We start from the raw sequence: 27,865 nt of genomic DNA, 5'->3' as shown, positions 1-27,865 counted from the left end.
GAGGAAGAGCTTCTTGTTAGTGAGTGAGAATGAACTGAAACTTGCTGCCTCCAAGAATAGTGGAAGTGAAGACGAAGAATAATTACAAACAGAAACAAGATGAACAGTTGAAGAAAAGGACCTTGCACTGCCACAGGAATGGGTCAGATTAGGTTGCTTTACAAAGACTCGATGAGTTCCATGGCATCCTTCTGTGTTTTCATGATATTATGACATGGACCTACCAGAATCACTAAAGAACAACTAAGACCAGGTGCAGACAAGGAATTAAAACGTGAAGTTTCAAATCTGAATAGTTTGTGCTCCACAACACCAGGATAAACCTTTATTCCTTCAGCAGTCAGGAGCACTTCGATATATTGTTATTAAGTAACAGAGGAGAAATAGTAAAAAATATTTTGTGCAGGATTCGGAGAAATGAACTTCCCAAAATTGTTAATTCTACTGAAAATGCTTATGTAGAATACAAAATCCAGAGTTGCAGCATCTTAAAGATTATGTGACGATGGATTTTTTTCATTCACTGTATCTCCTTTTGAACCCTTACTGACTCCTATATCTCTTGGGAATCACAGGAGCAAATATTTTGATGCAAATAAACCATCTCAACAAAATCTTACTGCAGATTCAAAACAATTACATTTTAAAATTGCATCTTTAGTTTGAGAATAGCATTAATGTGCTCAATTTAGACAATCTATTATGATAACTAGATAAAGCAAAAATAGAGGTGAAGAGATTTAAGCTTTTATAAGAGATTTAATAAATATCTGGATATATTGATGTCATACAGTGATTTGAAGTCATCACCTATGACTCTGTCATACAGAGAATGCTCAGAATAAACTGTTGAAAATGCTGCATTCATGTATCTGGATGTAAATTTACAAAGAATTATGTGGCAATGAAAATCACATTGCAGCTTTTAAACAATAAATAATGATGAGGATTATATTATTCAACATATTGCAAAATTGTACATGGTAAACACTGCAGCTATTGAGTGGCGGTAGCGGAGGGAGTGAATGTTGGTGGATGTGGTGTCGATGTGCTTTGTCTTGGATTATTTCAAGATACTTGAATGCTGTTGGAGCTGAAATCATTTAGCTAAGTGAGGAGTCAGGAGGTTACTAACTGCAGGATTCCTAGCCTCTGACCTGCTCTTGTAAACACTGGACTCATACTAGTGCAGTATTTTGCCAATGGTAAACTCTAGAATGTTGATAGCGAGGGATTGAAAGATTGTAATGCCACTGAATATCAAAGGGTGATGGTTAAATTATCTCCTGTTGGAGATAGTCACTTTGTCAGCCAAAGCATGGATATTATCCAAGTTTACTGCATTTGAACATGGACTGCTTCAGTATTTGGAGTTGTGAATGGTGCAGAACATGTTACAATCATCGGTGAACATCCCTACTTCTGACCTTATGATGGAAGAAAGGTCATTGATGAAGTGGTTGAATTTGGTTGGGCAGAAGACATTGCCCTGAGGAAAACTGCAGAGATATCCTGGAGCTGAGATGACTGACCCTCAATAACCACAATCATCTTCTTTTGGGTCAAGTTTGTCTCTAACCAGTGGAGAATTTCCTCTCCAATTCCCATGACTCCAGTTCCTCTCCTTGATTCCACAGTTGGACAAATGCGGTCTTGATGACAAGAACTGCCATCCTCACATCTCACCAATTCTAGCTTTGAAATCTGGCAGTGGCAGACGTGGGAATTAGTCTGAAATAACATCCATTCAGAATATTTAATCCTTCACTTGATGATTTTCAATGGCAACAATGGAGAGATCAGATGGAAAGTTCCATGAACTATTGCTGGACTCACTATCAGGTAGTATCATACATCAGCTCCGACTTTCTGAATCTGAATCACAAAACAATCAATTATTACTTGGAACAGGATTCTCTGGGTTATTCAGAAGGCAGTTAGACATTATAAAAAGGAAATAGCAGACTTTTCTGGAATGATAAACTCAATGGGCTCAGTAGTCTTCTTCATCATTACTTGTATCTTGGCAAACGACACTATTTTAAATCTAAAGTTATCAGGTTTCTTAAAATATTTAACAATTTTCTTCAGCACAACAGAGGATAGTTTACATCAGAAGTTAAATACCAGTCAGGTCTATAACCTGGACAACAAAATGGAATAATCTTATGGAGCCTCAAAACAAAGTTTGCAGTGTTACTAACACAAAAAAAATCATTGTCTTTAGATTTCTATGCAACATGATATTTTTCAAATGGAATCATAATGTGAGAATAATTAAGTTTAAATATTTCTGAAATACGACAGAAATAAACTTAATCCATCTTTCGACTAATGACATTTTATTTGTTGTTTGCTTATGAATATTTCTATCAAAATTTAACAATTCTAGCATCACAGCTTTCCATTGACCAAGATTACTGCTTTCACTCTGACACTGATTCTTCTGTTCTATGTCCTGGCCAAAGGCTGGAGTTAGATTTTACTCTTGGGTACCGAGGTTCTGTTTGTGTGAACTGCAGCCAACCCGTGACAACCAGCTGAAATAAAGAAACACATGAGGCCAAGATGTGTTTACCTTTGGCAAAGACCACACACAATTCATGGTCCACAGTATTTATTTGTTCTTTTGAATACAAATGAAAAGTATATTACATGGCTGCCCATAGACAGAGGAAGGAAGTAACATTCTTCCAATTTACATTTAAAAAAACCTAGCAAGACAGCAGAAAAAGAAATCAAACAAGTCAGTAACTAACATTACACTTGTATGTTGTATTTGTGCAATTATATTGTAATATTAAAATTACAATAAAAATCTGAAGAATGTTGCCATAAATATGGATTTTAACTTTTAGTGGGAAACCAGCAAAGTAGATGGCGTTACTGACCAGCAACTTAAATCAAAAGCTGGCAGATTGAACCCATCCTGCATTCAGGCTGAACTGGAACATCGATGACTACCTCGGTGCAGCATCCTGCACTCAGGCTGAACTGGAGCAGTTCATCGAATTCACCCATAACTTCCACCCTGCCCTCAAATTCACTTGGTCCATCTCAGACACCTCCCTCTCCTTTCTTGACCTCACCATTTCCATCTCCGGCGACAGTCTCCAGACAGATGTTTATTACAAACCCACAGACTTCCATAAGTACCTGGACTAAGCCTCCTCCACCTTGTATCCTGCAAGAACTCCATCCCATTCTCCCAATTCCTCAGCTTCTGCCGCATTTGCTCAGACGAAGAGACATTCCACTCGCGCGTGCCCCAGATGTCCACTATTTTGAACAACATGCTTTTCCTCCCTGTCATCCAGACAGCCCTCCACCACACCACCTCCATTCCATGTTCCACTGCTCTAAACCACAGCCCCCCAAAGCAATATAGACAGTCTCTGCATCCAATGCATCATCCTTAAACATCCTTAATTCTCGTCAACTCCAACTAGACCCCACCACCAAGAACATCTTCCCCTCCTCACCCCTCTCTGACTTTCGCAAGGACCGTTTCCTTTGACAGTCCTTGGCTTGCGCCACTCTCCCCACTAACCACACCCCTTGAACACCCAGGTACCTTCCCCTGCAATCAGAAAAGATGCAAAAGCTGTTGGCATACCATCCCCTTCACTCTTTCGAGGGCCCCAAACAGTCCTTCCAGGTGAGACAGAGGTTCTCCTGCCTCTCTTCCAACCTAGTTTACTGAATCAGGTGCTCCTGATGTGGTCTTCTCTACATTGGGGAGACCAAACATTAACTTAGGGAGTTCACTGATTATTGCAGCCGGGCCCCCATAGGCCAACCAGACCTCCCAGTCACCGCCCATTTTAATTCCTCTTCTTACTCCCTTTCTGACATGACATCTTTGGCATTCTCCATTGCCACAATGAAGCACACCGCAAACTAGAGGAATACACTTCATCTTCCGTCTGGGCAACCTACAGCCCAGAGGACTCAAACTTGTGTTCTCCAATTTCAAATAACCTCCCTTCCCAGCCCCTCTCCCTCCCTGTCACCAACTGGATTTATTCCTCTCACAGAGTAACCAGTCGTACCCTCTACCTGTCTTCACCTATCACCACTTCACTACCTAGCCCCTGCCACCCCTTTTATCTGCAGCTTGTTATACCCAAACCGTCGACTTCTCCACCTCCTGATGCTGCTTCGCTTGCTGTGTTCTTCCACCCTCCTGCCTTTTGTTTTGTCTCTAACCAGGTTTAACAGCGTGACATGCACAGTTAAACTCAGAAATCATCAAGCTGTTGCACAAGTTCTGCTATTCTTAGTATGACATCAATGTAGTTGGAATTCAAACACACAAAGGACAAGTTATGGTACTTACCCATTAAGTAAAATTCAGAACACACCAGAAAGTATTAGAAATTGTTCACTGTAATTTTTAAACATCATGCTCATTTTTATTAAATGCCAAGTCTTCCTTGAAAATTAAGTTTTAACGGTGTGAAATCTAATTCCTTCAGACTTTAATTATTGTCATAAACTTAAAATAATCTTTCAGTTTTTAAAAAAATCTTAGTCCCATCGCTATTTCCTTACAGGATCGTATACCGAATTGAGTATTCTAATGAAAGAGTACCATGTTATTGTGCTACAAAATGTAGTGCAAATGTCCAAAGAATGTAGAAGTGTAATAAATAGGCAGCATCTTTTATTCACTGCTGATGCGAAATTTGGACCTTCCATTTGCGGATAAACAAACGACATTAACCTGAAAAGATGATCCGGTGGAAGTTCTATAATGGGTTTAATTTTAAGCACACTATAAAAGTTACCTTGGGAGTTATCTACTTATGCACTCTTACTGTGCATTTCCACATGACTCAGCATGGTCAGCTGAAGTTGTACCAAGTCACTGATATAATACAAATATTTATAATTACTAAAACACACAAATACCTGTCTGAAGAGTAGTTCCTGCTGTTGCTCTGCCTGCCTCTTCCTTTGCTCCAGCTGTTCTCGCTGCTCGTCCTCTTCCTCATCACTTTCAATTGGCTCTTGTTTGACCTGTACCACCTTGTTCATAATTGTAGACTCATTCTGATTGACACTTCTGTCTGAGTATGGTTCTTCTGGCATGGCCTGATGTTCTCGGAGCTCCTCTTCAGTTTCTTCAGGGTGACTTTCATGTTGCCTGGGCTGTTCGCTAGGCTTTGGCATCAACTGTTAAATAATGGGCAGAGGGAAAGAGTTGTTAAATAATGAATCAAATCAAGGCTCATAGCTAACTTTATTGCAACTGTATACTTCTATTTCAGAGTCTGTCTTTAAAATTTTCAGGTTTGAAAAATGTTACTTTATTATATTGTGTCAATAATTCCATAATACTGTGAAATGTTATCTTCTTTGAAGAACTACAGGTTATTTTATAATAAATTTGCAGTGACACTGTAATAATTATTAAACTTTAGTTGTCACATCATACTTTTTCCATATATTATGAAGCAATTTTATTCTTTTATACCAAACAATAACTCAACTCAAAAATATTGGAGAAACTCAGCAGGTCTAGTGGCACCTGTGGAGAGAGAAATAGAGTTATCATTTTGAGTCGGATTTAATTCTTCTTTCAGGAGGTCATCTTTCAAATTTGATGGTAAATCAAATAAGTGAGTAACAATTTCGCAACTACTATTTCACAGAACAGCAAGTTATTCATTCCTAAACCAACATCACAAAAATATCACATTGCTGTTTGTAAGCAAAAATTGGCTGCTATGTTCCCTGCACTGCAATGGTGACTATATTTCAAAGGTAACTAATTGGCTGTGAGGTATTTCATAATGCCCGGTGGTCATGAAAAGCACTACATAAATGCAAATCTTTATTTTCTTTATCACTGGGGTGGAAATGGGGATTTTATATACTATGTATGTAGATATGTAAATTATAAGCAAGTTAAGTAGACATATAAAAACTATGCAAGTTAAATAAGCAAATGAATGAAAGAGACAACTAAATTATGAATAAATTCAAAGTTTACAATGGAATAGAATGGAAGGAGGTCTGGTGGTGACAATATTTGCTAGAATAGCTCAAAGGAGAGAATAAAAATGTAAAATGTGTGCAGATAAATATGGTTGTGATAAATATGAAAATGAGGCTAAGGTGGGTAAATGAAGTTGAGGTACAGATCAGCCATCAACTAAAGGTCAGAGCAGGCCTGAGGGTGCTGAATGGCCTTTTCTATTCAGACATTTAAAAGTTGCACACGTCATTAAAAAGTTACTCCTGTAAGACATTTAACCACATTAAGTGAAACTAAGTAGAGTTCTAAACAAGGGAATTTATATTTAACATAGTGGATCTACATCCCAACCTGTGAAGAGCTTGTCAGAGAATACTTCTCCAGTGGAACTGACAGGCTGGGAAATGTTTGATTGGTGAAACTGCAGAGGCACAGCTATAGCCAGGTGAGGCTGCTTTTCTGAGAAAACTTGATGGGTGACTTCAACATGGAAGATGCTTATGAAGTTCTACCTTGAACCTTGAATGAAGAGCCAGTGAAACACCTATACCATATGCCTTTTCCTCAGCCATAATGTTACTCCACATGGGGAGGGGGTGGAATGGACATGGATCCAACTTCAAGGGATTAAGATCCTCAACACATGTAGAGGGTGAGTTCTCTTGATTTGTCCAAGGAGGCTCATGTTTTCAAGGTGTGTCATTGCTGAAATATGGAGCAAGCCTTTTTTTCAAGAGATCAAAGTAAACATTGGGCACCAAAGTGTCTATCAGTAGTGTGCTACCCTTCTCCAGGCTTTTTCACAAGATAATATACCCTTTTGTCCTGGATGGAGAGAAGGGAGCAGGTTATAAGTATTAGTGATGGTTTGTCAAATAGAAAGAAGGACAACACTTGTGAGGCATTGGTGTGAGCAATAGAATTGGGCAGAGTCTGAGTGTTGGCTGCTCAAAATGGGAATATGCGGAGCCTGGAGTGAGTGGAATCAGTGGAGCTGTAAAGTGTGTTGTTCGGAGAATGCCAGGAAAATGAGTGTGAGCTTGGCACCTGTAATTTCTACGTCACTAATTTTCCCCACCCTCTTGATGCACTGTATCCAGGCCAGAAGGACTACACTACTTCTGCTGACTTGCTTAGTGATTTCCATCCATGCCTACTCCGTTGCTGAAGTGGCTCACCTCTGTCTGTTCTTAGGAGAGCTCACTGCAGTCTCAAAGTTCCATGTTGAACTATTCTTGCTGAGGCCACGATCCTTTCAATTAGAATTTTTTTTAAAAAGGATCAATGAATCATCCTGCCTGCCTTCTTTTTCTTGCTGACCAACCTGGTGGCATAATGCTAATGCTACAGCTTGCTGGAGAGTTCATGGTTATAAGTTTGCTAATGGTTCTGCTGTTTCAGGGAACCATCAGTTGAAATTTGCACATCAATTGTTTGGCTCACCGTAGCACTTTAATAGGCATTGTTACAGTGCTTTTGTTATAATTATTACAATATTTTAAACTCTAAATTACAAAAAGTAACTACAACATGAAGTAAAACAATGACTTCTGCAAATGCATGTGTCCTATTTCCTTCTATTGTCTTTCCTGTTTATTATTCTACATACTGAAATAACTTCAGAGAGATCAGTATCGCATCACCAATTCACCCTATACTTACATTCGGAAAGGCCTTGACACTGGTCCAGCTCCTTCACAACCAGCTCTCAAGAGTGAACAGGGATGTCGGACAGTTAACTCGTCAGTTATTTTGGAGTCTGATAGCATTGGACTGACTAAACTCATGCATAATGCTGTTAGGATTTAACATATTTTTTTTCACTTTAGTAGCATCTATTATTTAGGCACTCAAGTTTTCTGACTTTTATAATCATAGTAATAATCTCTGCTCTCTGAGCTTGGGATTTAACAGCAATTGGCAGAAATCCAGGGCAGAAGAGCTGAGGTCAGTGCAGCAAGTACACAAAGTGCATATCCCTGAAAATGTCCTCAGTCTGCACTGAAATATCTTGACAATGAGCAAAGAGAAACATAAACTAGGGACAACTGCAGCTTTGAACTGGAAAACCTTGGGATCTACAATTGTCACTAATTTGTAAAGAGTTGTCAAAAATATTATTTCATTAAAAGAGGGTTTAATTTTGTTCTCCTCAAACAAATCAAATGTATGTCATTACTGTACCTATTATTTCCAATGTAATTTTAGTAAAAGGAAAAATAACTGGGTCATGTGGTGCACATTGGTCAAACAAAATATGTTTTCATTACATGTTTGGTTGCTTAATGGCAATTCTTCTCAGACCAAGATCTGTATCTTATCTGAACACTCTTGAAAACTTAATTTCCGCTAATAACGCATTGTATATTGTTAAGCCTTGGTCTTAGAAATGAAGACATGAGCATTCAAATCTTGTCTTCACTGAAGGCTGGCCATGTCTGTGAGCAGTCAGGTTCAGGAAATTAAACTGTATAATTTATGGGAAAAGAGATACTATGTAAGTCATTGGGATACAATGCATCTCCTTACGCCCACAAATCTATAGCAAATGTTAAATTACAAGGCTAAGAGTCACAAGAGGAGTTTAATGTGCTATTTTTTTAAAATTCCTTTCAAGCATTTAACTTGACACACATGAAAATGTAGTTTTGACAGATGTGTGCTACTATCACCTCCAATGCACTCGACTCTTCACAATCAAGTGATAAAACACTCTTTCCCACTCCTTCAATTTCAAATGCCATTGTCATGATTCTAAATTTAGTACCAAAAGTATCACTCAGTGGGCAATCGTTTAAGAGCCTAAAGCAATTGCAACTTCTGGACCAAGAAAAAAAATGCTGTACTGTCACAGTACAATAAAAAACAATAACGTAAAATTTAGCTACAGTAGATATAATTTTTAATTGAGGAACAATTAGCTCCTGGTTAAATAAAAACTCAATTTTAAAATTTTCAACCTCGTTTTCAAATCCCTCCATTGCCTTGCAACTTCCTATTTATTGAATCTCTCTAGTACCATAATCTTCCAAGACATTTGTGTTCCTATAATTCTGATATTGGCCATCTAAATTTCAATTGGTCCACCAATATTTGCTGTGCCTTCAGCTGCCTGGGCCACAGGCTCCAGAATTCTCTTCTAAAATTCCCTATTGCTCGACCTCACTATCTTTCTTTAACATATTTCTTCAAACTTAACTCCATGATGAAGCTTTTGGTCATTTGCCCTTATGTCTCCTCAAGTGGCTTGATCCTGTATTTTGTTTTATAAAGGCACTGGCCAAATCATCTTGGAGCGGTTTATCATAAGAATCGGCCCACTACCGGCAGCTGTGCTTTTAGTTGTCAATACCTTAAAACATTGGAATTTTCTTGAAATCTTGCCACCTCATTGAATGCTTCCCTTTCCATCTTTAATGCCACTGTCCTCAGGAAAATATCTGCCATTCAGGTTATTTCTCCTTGCAGGTCACCTTTGATTTTTGAAGTCCAAGGGACATAGGCTTTAGCACAAACTGTGTAACCACCAACTATCAGATTTGGCATACACCAAGACAACTGGGACATAGCTTTCCAAGTTGATCCCAGATAAGGAGTGGTTTTGACAGACAGCAAACATTATTCCCTTACTTCCTTCCACTACCATACATCTCCTTACATCTACCTCCAACAGAAAGTGCAAAGAGATTGTGGATTTCTGTCAGTAGTGTTCTGACCATTAATTCAACTGTTTCTGCCTGACCCCACCCTTCCCCATGCCCATCAAATGGACTTTCTCTCAAAATTTCTCCTTGCTGTAAATCTGAACCTATGTTCTGTCTTCCTCTTAAGACATCTCTGAACTTATCCATATACCACATACACCTCCTATCATCTCAATCGTGGTCACTTTTGCAACCCTGATTTCCCTCACTCCAATGCCTTCAGGGTAGTCATGAGAAGTGACTGAGGAAGTTTCTGGGAGAAGTTGGCTTGCTAACCACACTTGAGTCGGAGATCATGGAGGACCTGGTGTGAAAGAAGCCTCAAACATTCCGTTACTGTAGCTCCCTTCCTCCTTCTTGAGCCACTCCTCTAGGACAGTTACAGAATTTGTTTCTAAAACCTTTCCGCCTCTCCCTCTTTAAGACCCTCTTTAAAATCTACTTCTTTGATTAAACTTTTAGTCATTCCTCCTAATTTCTTTTACTTCAGTCAACTTTGCTGATTTTACATCTGAGAGATGCCTTGGAATGTTTCCTTGTGTAAATAATATTACGTAATTACAAGTTGCGATTGGTGGTTGCAGAGCTAAGTGGGGTGGAGATGGAGTTGGTTCAGCAAGGATAGGAGTGATGGACAAGAATGCAAAGGTCAAAAGGCCACAAAAAGTTTTGAGAAAATTAAGGGTATTGGTGGTGGTACAGATATCATTTCAATGAAAAGAGGCAGAAGTGGCAATGGGTGAAGTTGGAAGTGTACTGCTGCTAAGTACTTACTTCAAAGATATTAATCATACTTCATTTGCAGAACTGAAGCAGACTGTATTAATGGGTTCAATATATAGTGTCATGCATATCTAGTCAGACATAGGATTGAGGAACATGGTTTATTTAACTAAATTGCTAGACTCAACAAGTTAAGTTCATGAATCAGAAGTCTCATTATTTTCCTAGATGTTGGCAAGTCACCGATGTAATGTGACTTCTATAATTATATTATCCACAAAACAAAATTGAAATACTTAACTGCAATTCATGGTTTTATTAAAACCAAAATTAACTTAAAACATGTTCTAAGATCCAGGCATCAAGATGTTCATTAACTTGTAAATAAAACCATTTTTAATTCATTCATGGGATGTGGTTGTCACTGGCTGGGCCAGCATTTACTCTGTCCCTAGTTGCCCATGAGAAAGTGGTGGTGAGCTGCTGTGATTATAACACACTCATAGATAATCAGGCTTATCTTCTGCACTGAATATGTTAATAATTTAATGGTTACACATACAACCTCTTTTAATTACATCAAATGAGTCAATTCAACAATTCCAAGAATGTTAAGTGCAAGAGGCTCAATCTGCCAATATGACCAAAATCCTGTGGTTGAATCACTGACAAACTCGCTGCCAGATATTCTTGCATATTTTTGTGACAATAAATGAAGATTATTAAAGAATTAATACACCACATAAGCTGACTGTAATAGGAAGATTCAGAAGATCACTGTTTTCCGTTATCTTCTTCCCCACTCCCAAATCAAACACTAGTGTCTCCAATTACTTATAATTTCTTAAAGAAAAGTAAACACTACACTATTAATGCATGGATTAAAACTTCAAAGAAATGATAACATTTTAAAATAATAATCCAATTTGAAGGTACATCTTGCTACTCTTGTTGAGTCTTGCTACTCACAACATCAACAGTGTAATGCAATTCTTTGAAATCCACAAGAGCAATTATAAACTATGTCACAATAGATGCAATGTAAAGGCTACAGAGTTGCCTTGACAACAATGGTAATAGACCACATGAATACTCTCATTTGATGTGGTCAATAGTAGACATACGCAGAATATAGTGGCAGATCGCCAAAAGTACAGCATTGACGTCAGAAGATTGTGCAACTGTCTCATCTTGGCTCGATAAACCTATAAACAATGAACAAGCATTGGACAGCCTTGCAATGGCGTTAATATAGTGTTTGCAAAACATAGTCCTGAAATTAAATAGATGTAATGATATCTGGATGAAGAAATTCAAAACAAGTCAATAATACTTTTCCTCTGCAAAGTTGCTTTCCAATCCCTTTTCCTCCAACTCCAGTTAAGACCACATACACTATATTAATTCAGCAAACATCTGAAAAGATGTCTGAAGTGTAAATAAACAGCTTTGCTTTAACATTAAAAAATCATATAAATAATTTTCAAAATCCACAAATTTGCTTATTAAACAAATCATTTATTTTAGTGTGCAGATGTGCAGAGCCAAATGGTTGCAAAACACAGCACAGACACAATAAGCCAACTAGCACTGTTCTGTGCTGAACATTTTTGATTTTATACTTTAATAAATGTCATACTGGTAACTTAGTCTTCACACATACTATTGCAATGTATTACAACTTGAATCTTTAAACTATATCATGCTCATGATTAAAATATTTCAGCTATCCAAAAATCCTCTATACAAGCTTGGCATTTTTAATTAGGATTTTGTGAAATGTTATATCCACATTAGTCAGTTTTTCTTTCACTTACAAAAGTCCCTATAGTAATTTACAATTTCACTATTTGAAGCTAAAGAATAGGTTAACCGCATTTTGCCACGAGTGTATCAACATGAGTACTGAGTATCATACTTGGCAAGCTTTTACCTTTGGCCCACAGCTTTGGATCCAGCTGTGAGTAAATGCAATGAAAGTCTTCTTTCTATGCTAGCTGTACATTTGTTGTAAGAGGTTTGCGCAGTTTCAACCCAATGACAGAATAAATCAGAATTCTGTAGTGTAACCCATATAATAAATAACCTGATCCGAGAGCACTTGTGCTCACAGTGGATGTTAAAAAGTGGAAATGTGCCATTAACCAGCTCAAAGAGGTTCAAGAGAACAAATCCATGCAACTGCAAATAATTTAGAGAAGTGTACAATATTTCAGATTTTTTCCATGGATTATTCCAAACTCAAAATCCAAAGATATGTAATAATGAATCACAATCATGTACACAGATGTTTGTCATAGTTAGAATTGAAAATTACTCTTAAAATTCCTAAGCAATTATATCCAACTGCTCATAAAATCAAAATTTTCCAAATGATTGGTCTTCCTTAGTCCAGCTATAAAATCAAACGTACAATCAGACTGTTCAGCTAGTTTGTCAGCCCAATGCTCTAAATCAATAAATCTTCAATTGAAAATGTGCAATTAATATAGTACAACTCAAACAGAGGAAGCAATCAGCATCATTGTTTGTTTGCTCAAGCTTATGTCAGTTTGAAATTAAAATGGTATTCACTGTGATGACAACTCTCACATTTACATTAGTTCAGCAGTGTGCAGAGATACCAAATGCACTTGGAATTGATTTGCTGATCCAAACTACACTTTAGTGCCTGCAACATATTTCAATATACTTGACACAAACTCGCCCTCCCACCCAAAAAAACCACGAAGTGCACTTTCAAACAGCAGCTAAACATTTTGTTTGCTTTGTAAAATGGTGGAGAAAGCATAACATTAGCTAATTTCATTGAATAGTTCAGCACTGAAATAACAATTATATACAATATATATTAACCAAAAACATAGAAATAATCAAATACTTATTTCACTTTAACTAGAAAGCAGTCATGTGTAATACGCTCCTCCCCACCTAGCTTGGAACACCTATGGTGTCATCAGTTCAGAACACAAAACCACTCCACTCACATTTGAACTGAGTTAAGCACAATATTTATAAAACCCACAAAGTGTTCTCATTTACTTAGTGGAGGAACTTTTCAGGTAAACAACAAGACTGTGATTCATTAGAAGCATCAGAAGAATATCACACCTTGTTTAACACAATAAGCTCGTTAAGTCATATCAGGTTTTTAAATTAATACCCATGACGTCTGATTGAATAGATAGTTCAGCAGGAATAAACTTTATCCCATTTCCCCAGAATACAAAAAATAAGGGGTAGTAGGTTTAAAGGGATTTAAGGAAAATTTGTTTCACCCAGTGAGTGGTAGGTATTTGGAACTCACGGCCTAAAACCAGGTACAGGATGAGAACTATTAAAAAATTTTAGAAATATTTGAAACAGCACAGCACACAAGGCTATGGGTCAAGATTACAGAGGTGCTGGAAAAGCACAGCAGAACAGGCAGCATCCAAGGAGCAGGAAAATTGATGTTTCGGGCAAAAGCCCTTCATCAGGAATGACGCAGGAAGCCTTCGGGGTGGAAAGATAAATGGAAGAGGGGGGGGTTGGGACTGGGGAGAAGGTAGCTAAGAGTACAATAGGTGAATGGAGGTGGGGGTGAAGATGATAGGTTGGAGAGGAGGGTGGAGTGGATAGGTAGGAAGGGAGATTGGCAGGTAGGACAGGTCATGAGAATGGTGCTGAGCTGGAAGATTGGAACTAGGGTAAGGTGTGGGGAGGGGAAACGAGGAAACTGGTGAAGTCCACATTGATGCCCTGGGGTTGAAGTGTTCCGAGATGGAAGATGAGGCATTCTTCCTCCAGGCATTGGGTGGCGAGGGAATGGTGGTGGAGGAGGCTCAGGTCCTCATGTCCTCGGCAGAGTGGGAGGGGAATTTGAAATGTTCAGCCACGCAGCAGTGGGGTTGACTGGTGCGGGTGTCCTGTAGATGCTCCCTAACGCGCTCTGTGAGGAGGCATCCAGTCTCTCCAATGTAAAGAAGACTGCATTGGGAGGAACAGATACAATAAATGACGTTGGTGGATGTGCAGGTGAAACTTTGATGGATGTGGAAGGCTCCTCTGGGGCCTTGGATGGAGATGGGGGGTGGTTGGGAGGTGGTGTGGGCACAGGTTTTTGCAATTCCTGCAGTAGCAGGGGAAGGTGCCAGGACGGTAGGGTGGGTTTTTGGAGGGCGTGGACCTGACCAGGTAGCCACGGAGGGAACAGTCTTTGTGGAAAGCGGAAAGGGGTGGAGAGGGAAATATATCCCTGGTGATGTGGTCCAATTTGTTGGTGGCAGTAATGTCAGCGGATGAAGCGGTTATGAGGAGGTTGGTGGGGCGGACGGTGAGGACCGGGGAGGTTCTGTCCTTGTTACACTTGGAGGGGTGGGGTTTGAGGGCGGAGGTATGGGACATGGATGAAATGTGTTGGAGGGTATCTTCAACCACGTGGGAAGGGAAATTACGGTCTTTAAAGGAGGAGGCTATCTGGTGTGGTCTGTAGTGGAAGTGGGTGACATGGTGGCTCAGTGGTTAGCACTGCTACCTCACAGTGCCAGGGACCCGGGTTCAATTCCCACCTCAGGCAATTGTCTGTGTGGAGTTTGCACATTCTTCCAGTGTCTGTATGGGTTTCATCCGGGTGCTCTGGTTTCCCCCCACAGTCCAAAAATGTGCAGGTTAGGTGAATTGGCCATGCTAAATTGCGCGTAGTGTTAGGTGAAAGGGTCAATGTGGGGGGAATGGGTCTGGGTGTGTTGCTGTTTGGAGGGTCAGTGTGGACTTGTTGGGCTGAAGGGCCTGTTTCCACACTGTAAGTAATCTAATCTGGTCCTCCTGGGAGCAGATACAGCAGAGGTGGAGGATTTGGGAACACAGGATAGCATTTTTGCAGGAGGTAGGGTGGGGAGAGGTGTAATTCAGGTAGCTGTGGGACTCGGTGCATTTGAAAATGTAACTGTTATCATTAGCTTGCTAATTAATTTACATGGGAAGAGAAGATATGCCCTTGATGACTGGCATAGCCTCGATGGGTCAAAGGTAGTTTTTTCATGCTGTAATACTCTGTGCCATGAAATTACCCCACCAAGCACTGCGTATGTAATATCCTACAACTCCTTTCATTTTATTTCTTAATAGTTTCCCATTTCAAGCTTACAACAACCTTACTAAAACAAATACCTAATAATTATCTTACACTGGATAGAAATTGAGTTCTTAAGTATAAATTAATTAGCAAGCTAATGATAACAGTTACATTTTAAAATACTGAACTGTAACAATGGTTTTTTATTTACATACTAAACTATTGAAGTTTATCCAATTCAACTGCCATTTATGGAGCTATTTTGCATCAATTTTGAATTTTCAGAAAGCATTTGATAATGTGAGATTTGTCTAAAAAATGCAGGTGTATAGAACTGGCAGGAATTGGTTGTTATATAGGAGATGAAGTGTAGGATTAATGGTTTTGCTGAGGTCTTCAAACGTCAGTGGAGGTGATTTATTCTTGATACGGAAATGATTTAGCTTTGGGAAGTACCATGTTGATATTTGTTATCATTACTAAAACCAAGCTTTTTTTTGAAAATGAAGAAAATCTGTGAGGGTTAGTTTAATTGAAGAGACAGTTAAGAGCTAGGTGTAATTTAAAGTGAAGAGATGTATGGTAAAACAGTTTTGGCAGGAAAAGGAATTTCTGTTCTATGGGACAATGTTACAGTATATAGGTGAACAGATTAAGAAACTGGTCAAGTCCCGTACCACAAAATGAAAAAAAAACGTGTGAATTGATAGCCTGTTTAACACTGCAGCCAACTTTGTTTCTCAGCTCCTGGTTTAGACCATTTTCAGCACCTTTAATACAACATTGAACATTACAGTGCAGTACAGGCCCTTCGGCCCTCGATGTTGCGCCGACCAGTCATATCAATCTGAAGCCTGTCTAACCTACACTATTCCATGTACGTCCATATGTTTGTCCAATGACGACTTGAATGCACTGAAAGTTGGAGAATCTACTACCGTTGCAGGCAAAGCATTCCATACCCTTACTACTCTCTGAGTAACGAAACTACCTCTGACATCTGTCCTATATGTATCACCCCTCAATTTAAAGCTATGCCCCTTGTGCTCGCCGTCACCATACTTGGAAAAAGGCTCTCCCTCCAACCCTATCTAACCCTCTGATTATCTTGTATGCCTCTATTAAGTCACCTCTCAACCTTCTTCTCTCCAACGAAAACAGCGTCAAGTCCCTCAGCCTTTCCTTGTAAGATATTCCTTCCATACCAGGCAACAGCCTAGTAAATCTCCTCTGCACCCTTTCCAAAGCTTCCACTTCCTTCTTATAATGCGGTGACCAGAACTGTACACAATACTCCAAGTGCGGCCGCACCAGAGTTTTGTACAGCTGCAGCATAACCTCATGGTTCCGGAACTCGATCCCTCTATTAATAAAAGCTAAAACACTGTATGCCTTCTTAACAACCCTGTCAACCTGGGCTCAACTTTCAAGGATCTCTGTACACGGACACAGAGATCTCTCTGCTCATCTACACTACCAAGAATCTTACCATTAGCCCAGTCCGGCTACTCCGACCAAAGTGAATCACCTCACACTTGTCCGCATTAAATTCCATTTGCCACCTCTCAGCCCAGCTCTGCAGCTTATCTATGTCTCACTGTAACCTACAACATTCTTCGTCACTATCCACAACTCCACCGACCTTAGTGTCGTCTGCGAATTTACTAACCCACCCTTCTACGCCCTCATCCAGGTAATTTATAAAAATGACGAACAGCAGTGGACCCAACACCGACCCTTGCGGTACACCACTAGTAAATGGATTCCAGGATGAACATTTCCCATCAACCACCGCCCTCTGTTTTCTTTCAGCAAGCCAATTACTGATCCAAACTGCTGTATCTCCCACAATCCCATTCCTCCACATTTTGTACAATAGCCTACTGTGGGGAACCCTATTGAATGCTTTGCTGAAATCCATATATACCACATCAACCGGTTTACTCTCATCTACCTGTTTGGTCACCTTCTCAAAGAACTCAATAAGGTTTGTGAGGCACGACCTACCCTTCACAAAACCGTGCTGACTATCTCTAATCAAATTATCCTTTTATAGATTTTATAAATCCTCTCTTATAACTATTTCCAACACTTTACCAACAGCTGAAGTAAGGCTCACTGGTCTATAATTTCCAGGGTTGTCTCTACTCCCCTTCTTGAACAGGGGAACCACATTTGCTATCCTCCAGTCTTCTGGCACTATTCCTGTAGACTTTGACGATTTAAAGATCAATGTCAAAGGCTTGGCAATCTCCTCCCTGGCTTCCCAGAGGATCCTAGGATAAATCCCATCTGACTCAGGGGACTTATCTATTTTCACACTCTGCAGGATTTCTAATACCTCTTTCTTGTGAACCTCAATCCCACCAAGTCTAGTAGCCTGTATCTCAGTATTCTCCTAGACAACATTGTCGTTTTCTAGAATGAATACTGTCGAAAAGTATTCATTTAATGCTTCCCCTATCTCCTCTGACTCCACACACAAACTTCCCACTATTATCCTTGATTGGTCCTAATCTTACTCTCGTCATTCTTTTGTTCCTTAAATACCTTATAGAAAGCCTTAGGGTTTACCCTGATCCTATCCGCCAACAACTTCTCATGTCTACTCCTGGCTCTTCTGAGCTCTCTCTTTAGGTCTTGAAAACAGCATAATATCTTGAAAATAGAAGTACAAATAAATAAAGCCACATATAAAAGGGATTGCAGCATTTTGGGTGCATAAACAGAGTATATTTGCATAAAAAGAAATGCTAGAAAGAGGAATCCATTTATATAGTGCCAATCAAGGATCACTGGATTTTCTAAAGAGGTATATAGTAAATGGAGCACTTTTGAAATATAGTTACATAATGTAATAAATGAGACAGCCAATTTACAAACAGTATTCTCCAACAAACATGATAATGATGAGGTAAGTTTTTTTTGTGATGTTGATGCTGCAAGTAATGTTTGTAATGTTGATGCTGCAAGTAATAAATTTCCTGGCTCTTCTTCAAAACAGACCCATGTAATTTTTACAATCACCCAAGAGGGCAGTCATGGTCTAATGTTTCATCCTAGAGAAGGCACTTCCAATAGCGCAGTACTTTTTCATTACTGCACTAACATTTGAACCCACAAGATTTTGGTCAGAGGTGAGAATGTGACCAAATAAGCCATGGCTAACAATAATGCCTTTCTGCAAAATGTTTAGACGTAGTCACAGCTAATGTATTTCCGATGCATATTCACAAAGCTGGTGTACCAGGCAGTTACTTCCTTTCTTTCTACATATCTCAGATTTAAATGCAATAATTGAAACAATGTTCATTACAAATTAAGCCATTACGTTATTCCTCTTATAACTCCTGAACAAATGCAGCCATTTGTAAGTAATGCATTTCCTCAGGTTTTAAGAATTCCTGACACCTTTTCATACTTCCAGGCGAAATACGGCACATATAAAAGGACTGGAAATCCACCATATCTCACAAACCTCCAGATACAACAGCAAGGCGTATCAGCAGAAAGATACAGCCTCCATACTGAAGAAATATTAAAATGTAAATAGACCCAAGTATAGATTTACTATGTTCAGAGGGTCAAAGTAATTCAAGTAGATAAATTATGAACTTTGTACCAATACCACCCATTTCATATATCTGTTTGCAACCCTGGCTTCAGACCCATACCTCTTTGATTGCGAAGACTGCCTACTTCCAACACTCTAATGTCACCTGTCTTCCTCTCCTCCTTCAGCCATTCTGCTGCAAAACCATCAAGCCATGCTCATGTCACCTCTAAGACTTGAATATTCTAAAGTTGAGTATTCTAAAGTTCTCCTGGTGGACTTCAAATCAGCCATCTTCCATGAAATTCAATCTGGACAAAACTATTTGTGCCCATATTCTAACCTGCTCTAGTCTTGTTCACCCATCACATCGATGCTCACAGGCCTATAGTGAGACCCAGTCCTCCGATAATACTGGTTGTATTTCAAATCCCGCATGGAAATTCCTCAGACTACCCCGGTAACATCTTCGGGCACAACAACATTCTAAGAACGTGCTATGAATCGGCAGTGCTAACCACTAAGCCACCATACTGTTGTAACAGTTTTTGTTTCCTCATGCTTCCTGTGAAATTTCTTGAAAACTTTCGCATTTTCCTACATTAAGATTAGATTACTTACAGTGTGGAAACAGGCCCTTTGGCCTAACAAGTCCACACCGACCCGCCGAAGCGCAACCCACCCAGACCCATTCCCCTACATTTACCCCATTAGCCTAACACTATGGGCAATTTAGCATGGCCAATTCACCTAACCTGCACATTTTTGGACTGTGGGAGGAAACTGGAGCACCTGGAGGAAACCCATGCAGACACAGGGAGAATGTGCAAACTCCACACAGTCGCCTGAGGCGGGAACTGAACCCGGGTCTCTGATGATGTGAGGCAGCAGTGCTAACCACTGTGCCACCGTGCTGCCCATAAGGATGATATATAAATAGAACTGGTTGCTTTCAAGGTCAATATGTAGAATTAATTTTAAATCAGAATGTGCAAATTGTTGTTCAACCAGCAATGTAACTTTATTTACTCTTTCGTAGTTCTTTAACCACCAATTTTGTATAAAGACACACTTTTGCCACCTATATGCTTGTTTACAGGTAGATGTTTCACTATAGTGCGTGCTGAAAAAATATGTAACACTCACCAATGAGCAAGGAAAGTTAATTCAAGAAGACCATTTCATCAATTGTGTTCATCTTCTGGCATTCCACTATACACCAGCTTGTGTAAAAATACATTTTGAACATCCACTTTTGATTTCATTTCCTTTCTAGTTTTAACAAATGTTCATCATCTGACCAAAACTGTTTTCTTAGGCTAGAGTGGTTTAGATCACTTAAAGTCCATGTCAATCAGGAAATTGCAAACAAACAGGAAATCGTTGAATAGCTTTGAGAGTTCTTTATGACCCTACTTTTGATTAAACTATACTGTCTCACACATATGGCAGAAATAACCTAGATTTTGTTCTAAACAATATTTACCAATGACATGTTAACATCAGAAAAGAAACAAGTATGAACTCCTGCCAATAAGATGTCCATGCATTAGGTCCTATTTGAGTGTTACTTTTACCATTTCATTTAGACTGGCCTGCTTCTTCTAGATGTAGTACGCATAATAGCAAGTAATATATAGAAAACAACTTCATGAGTTTACATATGTAGTAAGTTGCTGTAGTGAGGTAATGGTAATGAATTATCTCAAGATTCTGATTTAATTTGCAACCTAAACATCTACTAACCTAAAGCAAGATGTTTAATTGTTGTCAATTAGTTCCACACATCAAAAATTTATTTTAAAAAATGCAATCAGAGGTTATAGTTGTTCCTTTCAAAAGTCTCCCATGAACATTAAATAACAAGTTAATAAAATATGGAACTTTTAAACAATCTTCACAATTGAGAGAGAGAGAGAGAGAGCGAGAGAGCGAGAGAGAGAGCGCGCGAGCGAGCGTGACAGAGAGAACGAGAGAGAGTGAGAGAGTGTGTGTGCGTGTGTGTGTGTGTCTGTGTGTTGCAGTGGGGTCACCTGTCGTGTGACATGAACCCAAGATCCCGGTTGAAGCTATCCCTGAACTTGGCTATCAGCCTCTGCTCAGCCACTTTGAGTTGTTGCCTGTCCCGAAGTCTGCCTTGGTGGATGGTCACCCGAAAGTCTGAGGTCGAATGTCCCGGACCGCTGAAGTGTTCTCTGACTGGGAGGGATTGCTGATTGTTCTGCGGTGTCCATTCATCCGTAGCCTCTGCTTGGTCTCACCAATGTACCATGCCTCAGGGCATCCTTGCCTGCGGCGTATAAGATAGACAATGTTGGCCAAGTCACAGGAGTACCTACTGCTTTCATGGTGGGTGGTGTCCCCACGTGTAATGGTGGTATACGTGTTGAACTCTGACATGTCTTGCAGCCTCTGCCGTGACAGGGTTGTATGGTGTTGTCCTGAAAGCTCGACAGTTTGCTGCAAGCAATGATCTGTTTGAGGTTTGGTGGCGAGAAGTGGAGGTGTGGGGAAGGTCTTGGCGAGGTGCTCATCCTCATTGATAACGTGTTGCAGGCTGCAAAGAAAATGGTGTAGTTTTTCAGTTCCTGAGAAATACTGGACAATGAAGGGTACCCTATCTTGCAGGTCTTGTCTGTCTCCTGAGGAGGTCATTTCTTGTTGTGGCACATCGGAACTGGCAGTCGATGAGTTGACCATCGTTATCCCTTTCTTATGAGGGCCTCCTTGAGTACTTCCAAGTGCCCATCACAGCCCTCCTCATCTGAACAGATCCTGTGTAGCAAAGGGCTTGTCCGTAGGGGATCGCTACTTTAATATGTTTTGGGTGGAAGCTGGAGAAGTGTAGCATCGTGATGTTATCTGTGGGTTTGCATTAGAGTGAGGTGCTGAGGTGCCCATCCTTGATGGAGATGCATATGTCCAAGAATGAGACAGATACTAAAGAGTAGTCCATAGTAAGTTTGATGGTGGGATGAAACTCGTTGATATCACTGTGTAGTTGTTTTAGTGAGTCCTTGCCATGGGTCTAGAGGAAGAAAATGTTGTCAATGTACCTGATGTATAGTGTTGGTTGGAGGTCCTGCGTAGAGAAGAAATCTTGTTCGAACCCGTGCATGAAAATGTTGGCATATTGGGGTGCAAATTTGGTCCCCACGGCTGTCCTGTGTGTCTGGATGAAGAACTGGTTGTCAAGAAAAAACATTGTGGCTTGAGGATAAAGCGGATGAGTTGTGGGGCGGTCCTCGGAGATTGGCAATTGTTGGTCCTGGGTTCATGTCACATTACAGTTGACCCCACTGCACCACACAAACTCTCTCTCACACACACACACTCCTACAGACCCATACACTCACGCAGACCCTCTCTCGTACACAAGCTCTCTCTCATACACTCACGCATACACACTCCCCCACACGCTCACCCACACATGCACCCTCTCGCATACTTATACCTGTTTACATTCATACTCACACACATGCACATAAGTTTGTGGGGTGAATTTGTACTTGCAGAATTACATTTTATTTCATTTTGTTCAAAAACTGCATAAATCCCTTTTTTAGAAATAGAATCAGTCTGAACACTGGGGCACAGACAGCCTCACACAGGACACTTCACCTTCAATGCATTATCTGAGATGACATGGCACCTATTGTTAAAGCTCACTTGAGAATGTAACTTTAAAAACGTTCTGGGATTTACACATAAAAGAACTGAAACCAACATGGTCATTCTAAAAGATGAGAGACTTAACAAAACTCCAGGTCTTTTTCAGTATATAATTTCAGTTGCATTACACTGTAAACTTTTGCTATAAATTCCGTGTCTTACAATCTTATACTTCACAACCACTTGATGAAGGAGCAGCGCTCTGAAAGCTAGTGGTTCCAAATAAATCTGTTGAAATATAACCTGGTGTTGTGTGATTTTTAACTTTATAACAAAGTATGGTGATCTGCACATTGAATCATCGGGTTCATTTGGCATTTAATTGCTACTTCAGTACCGACCTTGTTAATGTGAATCTGTTGTTGCTGGAACTGCTGTTTGTGTTTCTCCAGGAACTGCTGATGTTGCTGCTGTATGACCAGCTGTTGTAAGGCCTGTGCATTCTGTGGCAACGGCGCTGACTGAGTCCTCCCTAACGGACGGTGCTGTCTAAGCTTGTGTATGGAAGGCGAAACTCTGTCAGGGCCAACAAGTGATTGCGGGTGAATGGGTAACGCTCCCAATCCTGAAAGATACCAGAAAGATATGATGCAGAAAACAGCAGAAAAAAACTGAAGACATAAGAGAAAAAAAAGGAAGGAAGGAAAATGGCTGTTGAGTAACTCTGGTAACAAGAGGCTATTGCAACCAGCCATTTTCCACTGCAAATACTCTGCTAGTAGTACTTTAATTTCAGGAAAACAAACCTCAAAACAATCAGAAGCTTCAACATTAGAGTGTTCCAAAAAATAAACCCCCAAACTGCAAGAAGCATTCCAACTGATTATGCAGCATAAAAGCTTTTGGAGAGCGAGCTTAAAAAAGTGTTATGCATGTAAAGGCTGACAAAATTCAAATAAAGTATGATTTAAACCTGCTGCCAAAACAAAACTGGATAACAGACAACAATATGTTTTTTTGTTTGATTTACAATTGTCACATGTACCAAGATACAGCGAAAACTGTTGTTTTACATGCTATACAGGCAGATACCATACAGAGTGCACCAGGGTAGTAGAACAGAATGCAGCTTAGTGTTACAGCTGCAGTAAAGGTGCAGAGAGAGAGCTCAAAATTAACATTTGAGAGGTCCGTTCAAAAATTTGATAACAGTGGGGAAGAAGCTGTTCTTGAACCTGTCTGTATGTGTATTCAAACTTCTAGGTCTTCTGCTTGACTAATGAGGATGAAAGAGAATTAAACCAGGGTGGAAGGGTGTTTGATTATGTTAGTTGCTTTCCTGAGGCAGCAGGAAATATAGATGGAGTCAATAGATGGAAGGCTGGATGCTTGAAGGACTGTGTTTATGACTCTGTGTGGGTTCCTGCACTTGGGAAGAGCAATTGCTACACCACGCCGTGATACATCAGATACGATGCTTTCTATAGTGCATCTATAAAATTGGTAAGAGCTTTTGTGGCTATGTCGAATTTCCTTAGCTTTCTGAGGAAGTAGTGTCGTAGAATTATAGAATCCCTACAGTGCTGAAAGGGGCCAATTGGCCATCAGGTCTGCACCAACCCTTCAAAGAACATCCCATCCAGACCCAGCCCACCCACCCTATCCCTGTAACTCCACATTTACCATGGCTAACTCACCTAGTCTGCACATCCCTGAACACTACAGATAATTTAGAATGGCTATCCACCTAATCTGCACATCTTTGGACTGTGGAAGGAAACTCGAGTGTCCCGAGGAATCCAGTGCAGACAGGGGCAGAACGTGCATACTCCAGAGAGACAGTCACCCAAGGCTGGAATTGAATCTGGGTCCCCAGTGCTATGAGACAGCAGTGCTAACCACTGAGCCACCATGCCACCCAGAACACTTGTGCTTTTCTGGCCGTTGCATCGACGTGGGTGGATCAGGACAAATTGTTGGTGATCATCATTCCCAAAATCTTGACACTCTTGACTGTCTCCACCTCAGCACCATTGATGCAGACAAGGGCATGCACTCCGCTCCACTTCCTGAAGTCAATGACCAGTACCTTTGTTTTGCTGACATTGATGGAGAGTATGTCTTTACATCATGCTGCTAAGCACTCAATCTCTTTCCTCTATTCTGCCTCATCATTGTTTGATATTCGACCTGCAATGGTGGTATCAACAACAAACTTATAAAATGGAGCTGTGGCGCAATTTGGATACACAGTCATTAGTGGATGAAGTGTTTAGTAGGGGGCCGAGTACGAAGCTTTGTTGGGCACTGGTTCTGAGAGTTATGCCTATTCTTACTGATTTTGGCCTATGGGTCAGGAAGCCGAGGATCTATTTACACAGAGGGAAGCTGAGACTTAGGTCTCGGAGCTTAGAGGTGAGTTTGTTTGAAATTATGATTTTGCAAGACAGAGCTGTAGTCAATAAGAATATCAGTTGTCACAACATATTTAGCATGTATCTCTTATTAAAATGCACTAGATGATTAAAAACAAAAACAGAAGTTGCTGGAAAAGCTCAGCAGGTCTGGCAGCATCGGTGAAGAGAAATCAGAGTTAACATTTCAGATTTGGTAACCCTTCCCCAGTTCTTAAGGGTTAACTTCAGAAACGTTAATTTTGATTTCTCTTCACAGATGCTGCCAGACCTGCTGAGCTTTTCCAGCAACTTCTGTTTTTGTTTCTGATTTACAACATCCGCAGTTCTTTCACTTTTTATCTAGATGATTAAAATGCTGGTTTTCCATCATGCAACCTATGATATTTCAGTTGAAGTCTACATGTTAAAACCAGACATATTCTTATCTATTAGGCAACTACAATTCAAAACAGGGAATGAAAGCACATTAGAAAGTGAACCCATCTTTCCTTCAATAATTTTCCCTTTTTGCATGACAGTATTTGACTCAACGTTGATATATGATTCCAAAAGTAGTAATTCCATTAATGCATCCAATTAACCAATAACATGAACCACTTCAACGAACATGGGCAGGATTTCAATCCTAGGAATGGGGCCTCACACTTCTGTCCTCCCTTGATTTTCAGCTGGAATCATTAGATCAGTGCGCATTATTCTGCTGTCAGGATTTTAGCTTTAAAAAGTAAATATCATTATGATCTGCTCTTCCCGCCATCTCTGTGCTTTTCAAAAATCTGTTCAATCTCTTAGCTTTTTGTCAGAACTGGAAAAATACTTCAACCGGTGAGAAATATCAGAAGCTATTATTAAAGAAGTTATAGCAGGGCACTTTGAAAATTCAAGGTAAACAGGCAGAATCATATTGGTTTTGTGAAAGGGAAATCATTTTGAACCAATTGATTGGAATTGTTCGAGGAAGCAATATGTGTTGTGGGTAAAGGTGACTGTATTGTAATTGAATTCCCAGATGACATTTGATAAGGTGCCATATCAAAGTTATCGGAGAAAATACAGGCTCAGGATGTTGGGATTAATACAGCATCATGGATAGAAGGCAGGCTGGCTAATAGGGAAAATTGTAAAGGTGTATTTCCTCAAAAGGCAAACATAGGACAAATCCAGAGCTCCCAGGATGACAAAGGAGATAGAACTTAAGTTCATAAAGAAATTGTGCCCATCTGCCATGTGTCAGGTAGCTAATCCAATTGAGAACCAAGCTGAATACAAAAGGTTCAAAAAAGAGCCAAAAAAGCAAATTTAAGAAGCAAACGGATCATTAAAAAAAAAGACTGGCAGCGATTAGAAAGGAAAATCTCAAAGTTTTCTATCAGCACAACAATAGCAAACAACATGATTGAGACATTAAATGAATAATTTGCATCTGTGTTCAAATAGGAGACAGATCATGCCCAAGCCATGATGACAATTGGAAGGTTTAAAATTGGTAAATTGGTGGAGGGAGTGGTAAAGCCATCTGTACTCAAAATTACAAGGCAAGGGGACCAGATGAGTTGCATTCAAGGATATTCAAAGAAGAAAGAATGGAAATTGCAAGGATTTTGGCATTAACCTTTCAATCTTCCTTGGATTTGTCCTAATAGTCACATGGAAAAGTATGGTTGCTTCAAAAGACTTGGAAAATATGGATTTGTTAGGGGTAAATTGCATCTAACAAACTTGCTGGATTTTTTTTGAAGTAATAGACAGGGTTGAAGAGAGCAAGGCCTCATATGGTGTCTGTGAACATTTACTCGATATAGTGCCACACAATAGATGTTGAGGAAAGTTACAGATTAAAAGGGACTGTAGCAATGTAGATATAAAATTGGCTGAGGCATAAGAGAGTGATGATTAATAGGTAGTTTTTTTGAACTGGAAGAAAGTCTGTGATGGAGCTCCCCAGATTCTTGCTTTTCTGATATACATAAATTATCTAAATCTTAGCATGCAGGGGACAATTCCAAAGTCTGTGGATGATACAAAACTTAAGGAGGGCAGTATAGAACTTCAAAAAGATATTGACAAATTGGTGGTGAGGGGATGCATGGCAGATAAAACGAAAACCATGAAGAGTTAGTACAAAATGAAAGATACTATTCTAAAGGGGTAAGTCATTAAAGATGATAGGAAAGTACAGAAATCTGCTAATGAGGCATTTAGTATTCTGGGCTTCATTAATAGGGCATAGAGTACAACAATAGGGAGGTTATTATAAACATATATAAGACATTGATTAGACCTCAGCTGGTACAATCTTGGGCGCCACACTATAGGATGAATGTGAATGCACTGGACAGAGTGCAGAACAGGTTTATGGGAATGATTCCAGGGATGAGATAATTCAATCATGAGGGAAGATTGAATAAGTTAGAATCTTTTGCCTTGGAAAGAAGGTGATGGGGAGATTTGATAGAAGTTTTAAAAATCATGAAGCATCTGGAAAGAGTAGACAGAGAGAAACTCGTAAAAAGATCAAGAACTGGAAAGTACAGTTTTGAAGCATTCTACAAGAGAAGCAAATTAAATTAAGAACTTTTCTTCTCCCAGTGTGAGCGGTCAGGGTCTGTAAGGCTAATCAGTAAAATTCAAAGTCAGAAAAGCTAGGAATATAGACATTGAAAATCACAGTGCCTGTCAGAACCAAACACAAGTTCAAGTCAGGTCAAATGTGCAATAAAGCTTCCCTCTGTTCTGCCCAATATTTAAAAACCATTACTGTTAAAAGCTTTGTAGAAATTTTGAAATGCAATGATGCTCATCATATAGACAAACAGC

General features: G+C 39.7%; 1 protein-coding gene across 12 annotated transcripts in view; it reads right to left on the bottom strand.

The window, feature by feature from the left end:
• Window positions 1-27,865, bottom strand: part of hdac4 (histone deacetylase 4) — a 528,171-nt gene that overhangs the window by 92,833 nt on the left and 407,473 nt on the right. For all 12 annotated transcript variants that reach the window (XM_087988782.1, XM_087988780.1, XM_087988779.1 and 9 more), the window contains 2 exons: window positions 23,033-23,256; window positions 4,915-5,178 (listed from right to left, as the gene is read on the bottom strand). In XM_087988782.1, coding sequence (XP_087844908.1) covers window positions 4,915-5,178; window positions 23,033-23,256 — 488 coding nt within the window. The remainder of the gene's footprint in view (window positions 1-4,914; window positions 5,179-23,032; window positions 23,257-27,865) is intronic.

Source organism: Chiloscyllium plagiosum, unplaced genomic scaffold (genome assembly GCF_037043375.1).
Source record: "Chiloscyllium plagiosum isolate Xiang-an unplaced genomic scaffold, Cpla_swu_hap1 HiC_scaffold_7, whole genome shotgun sequence".
In the NCBI taxonomy this organism is placed as follows: domain Eukaryota; kingdom Metazoa; phylum Chordata; class Chondrichthyes; order Orectolobiformes; family Hemiscylliidae; genus Chiloscyllium; species Chiloscyllium plagiosum.
This window is presented reverse-complemented; position numbering and strand designations above follow the sequence as displayed.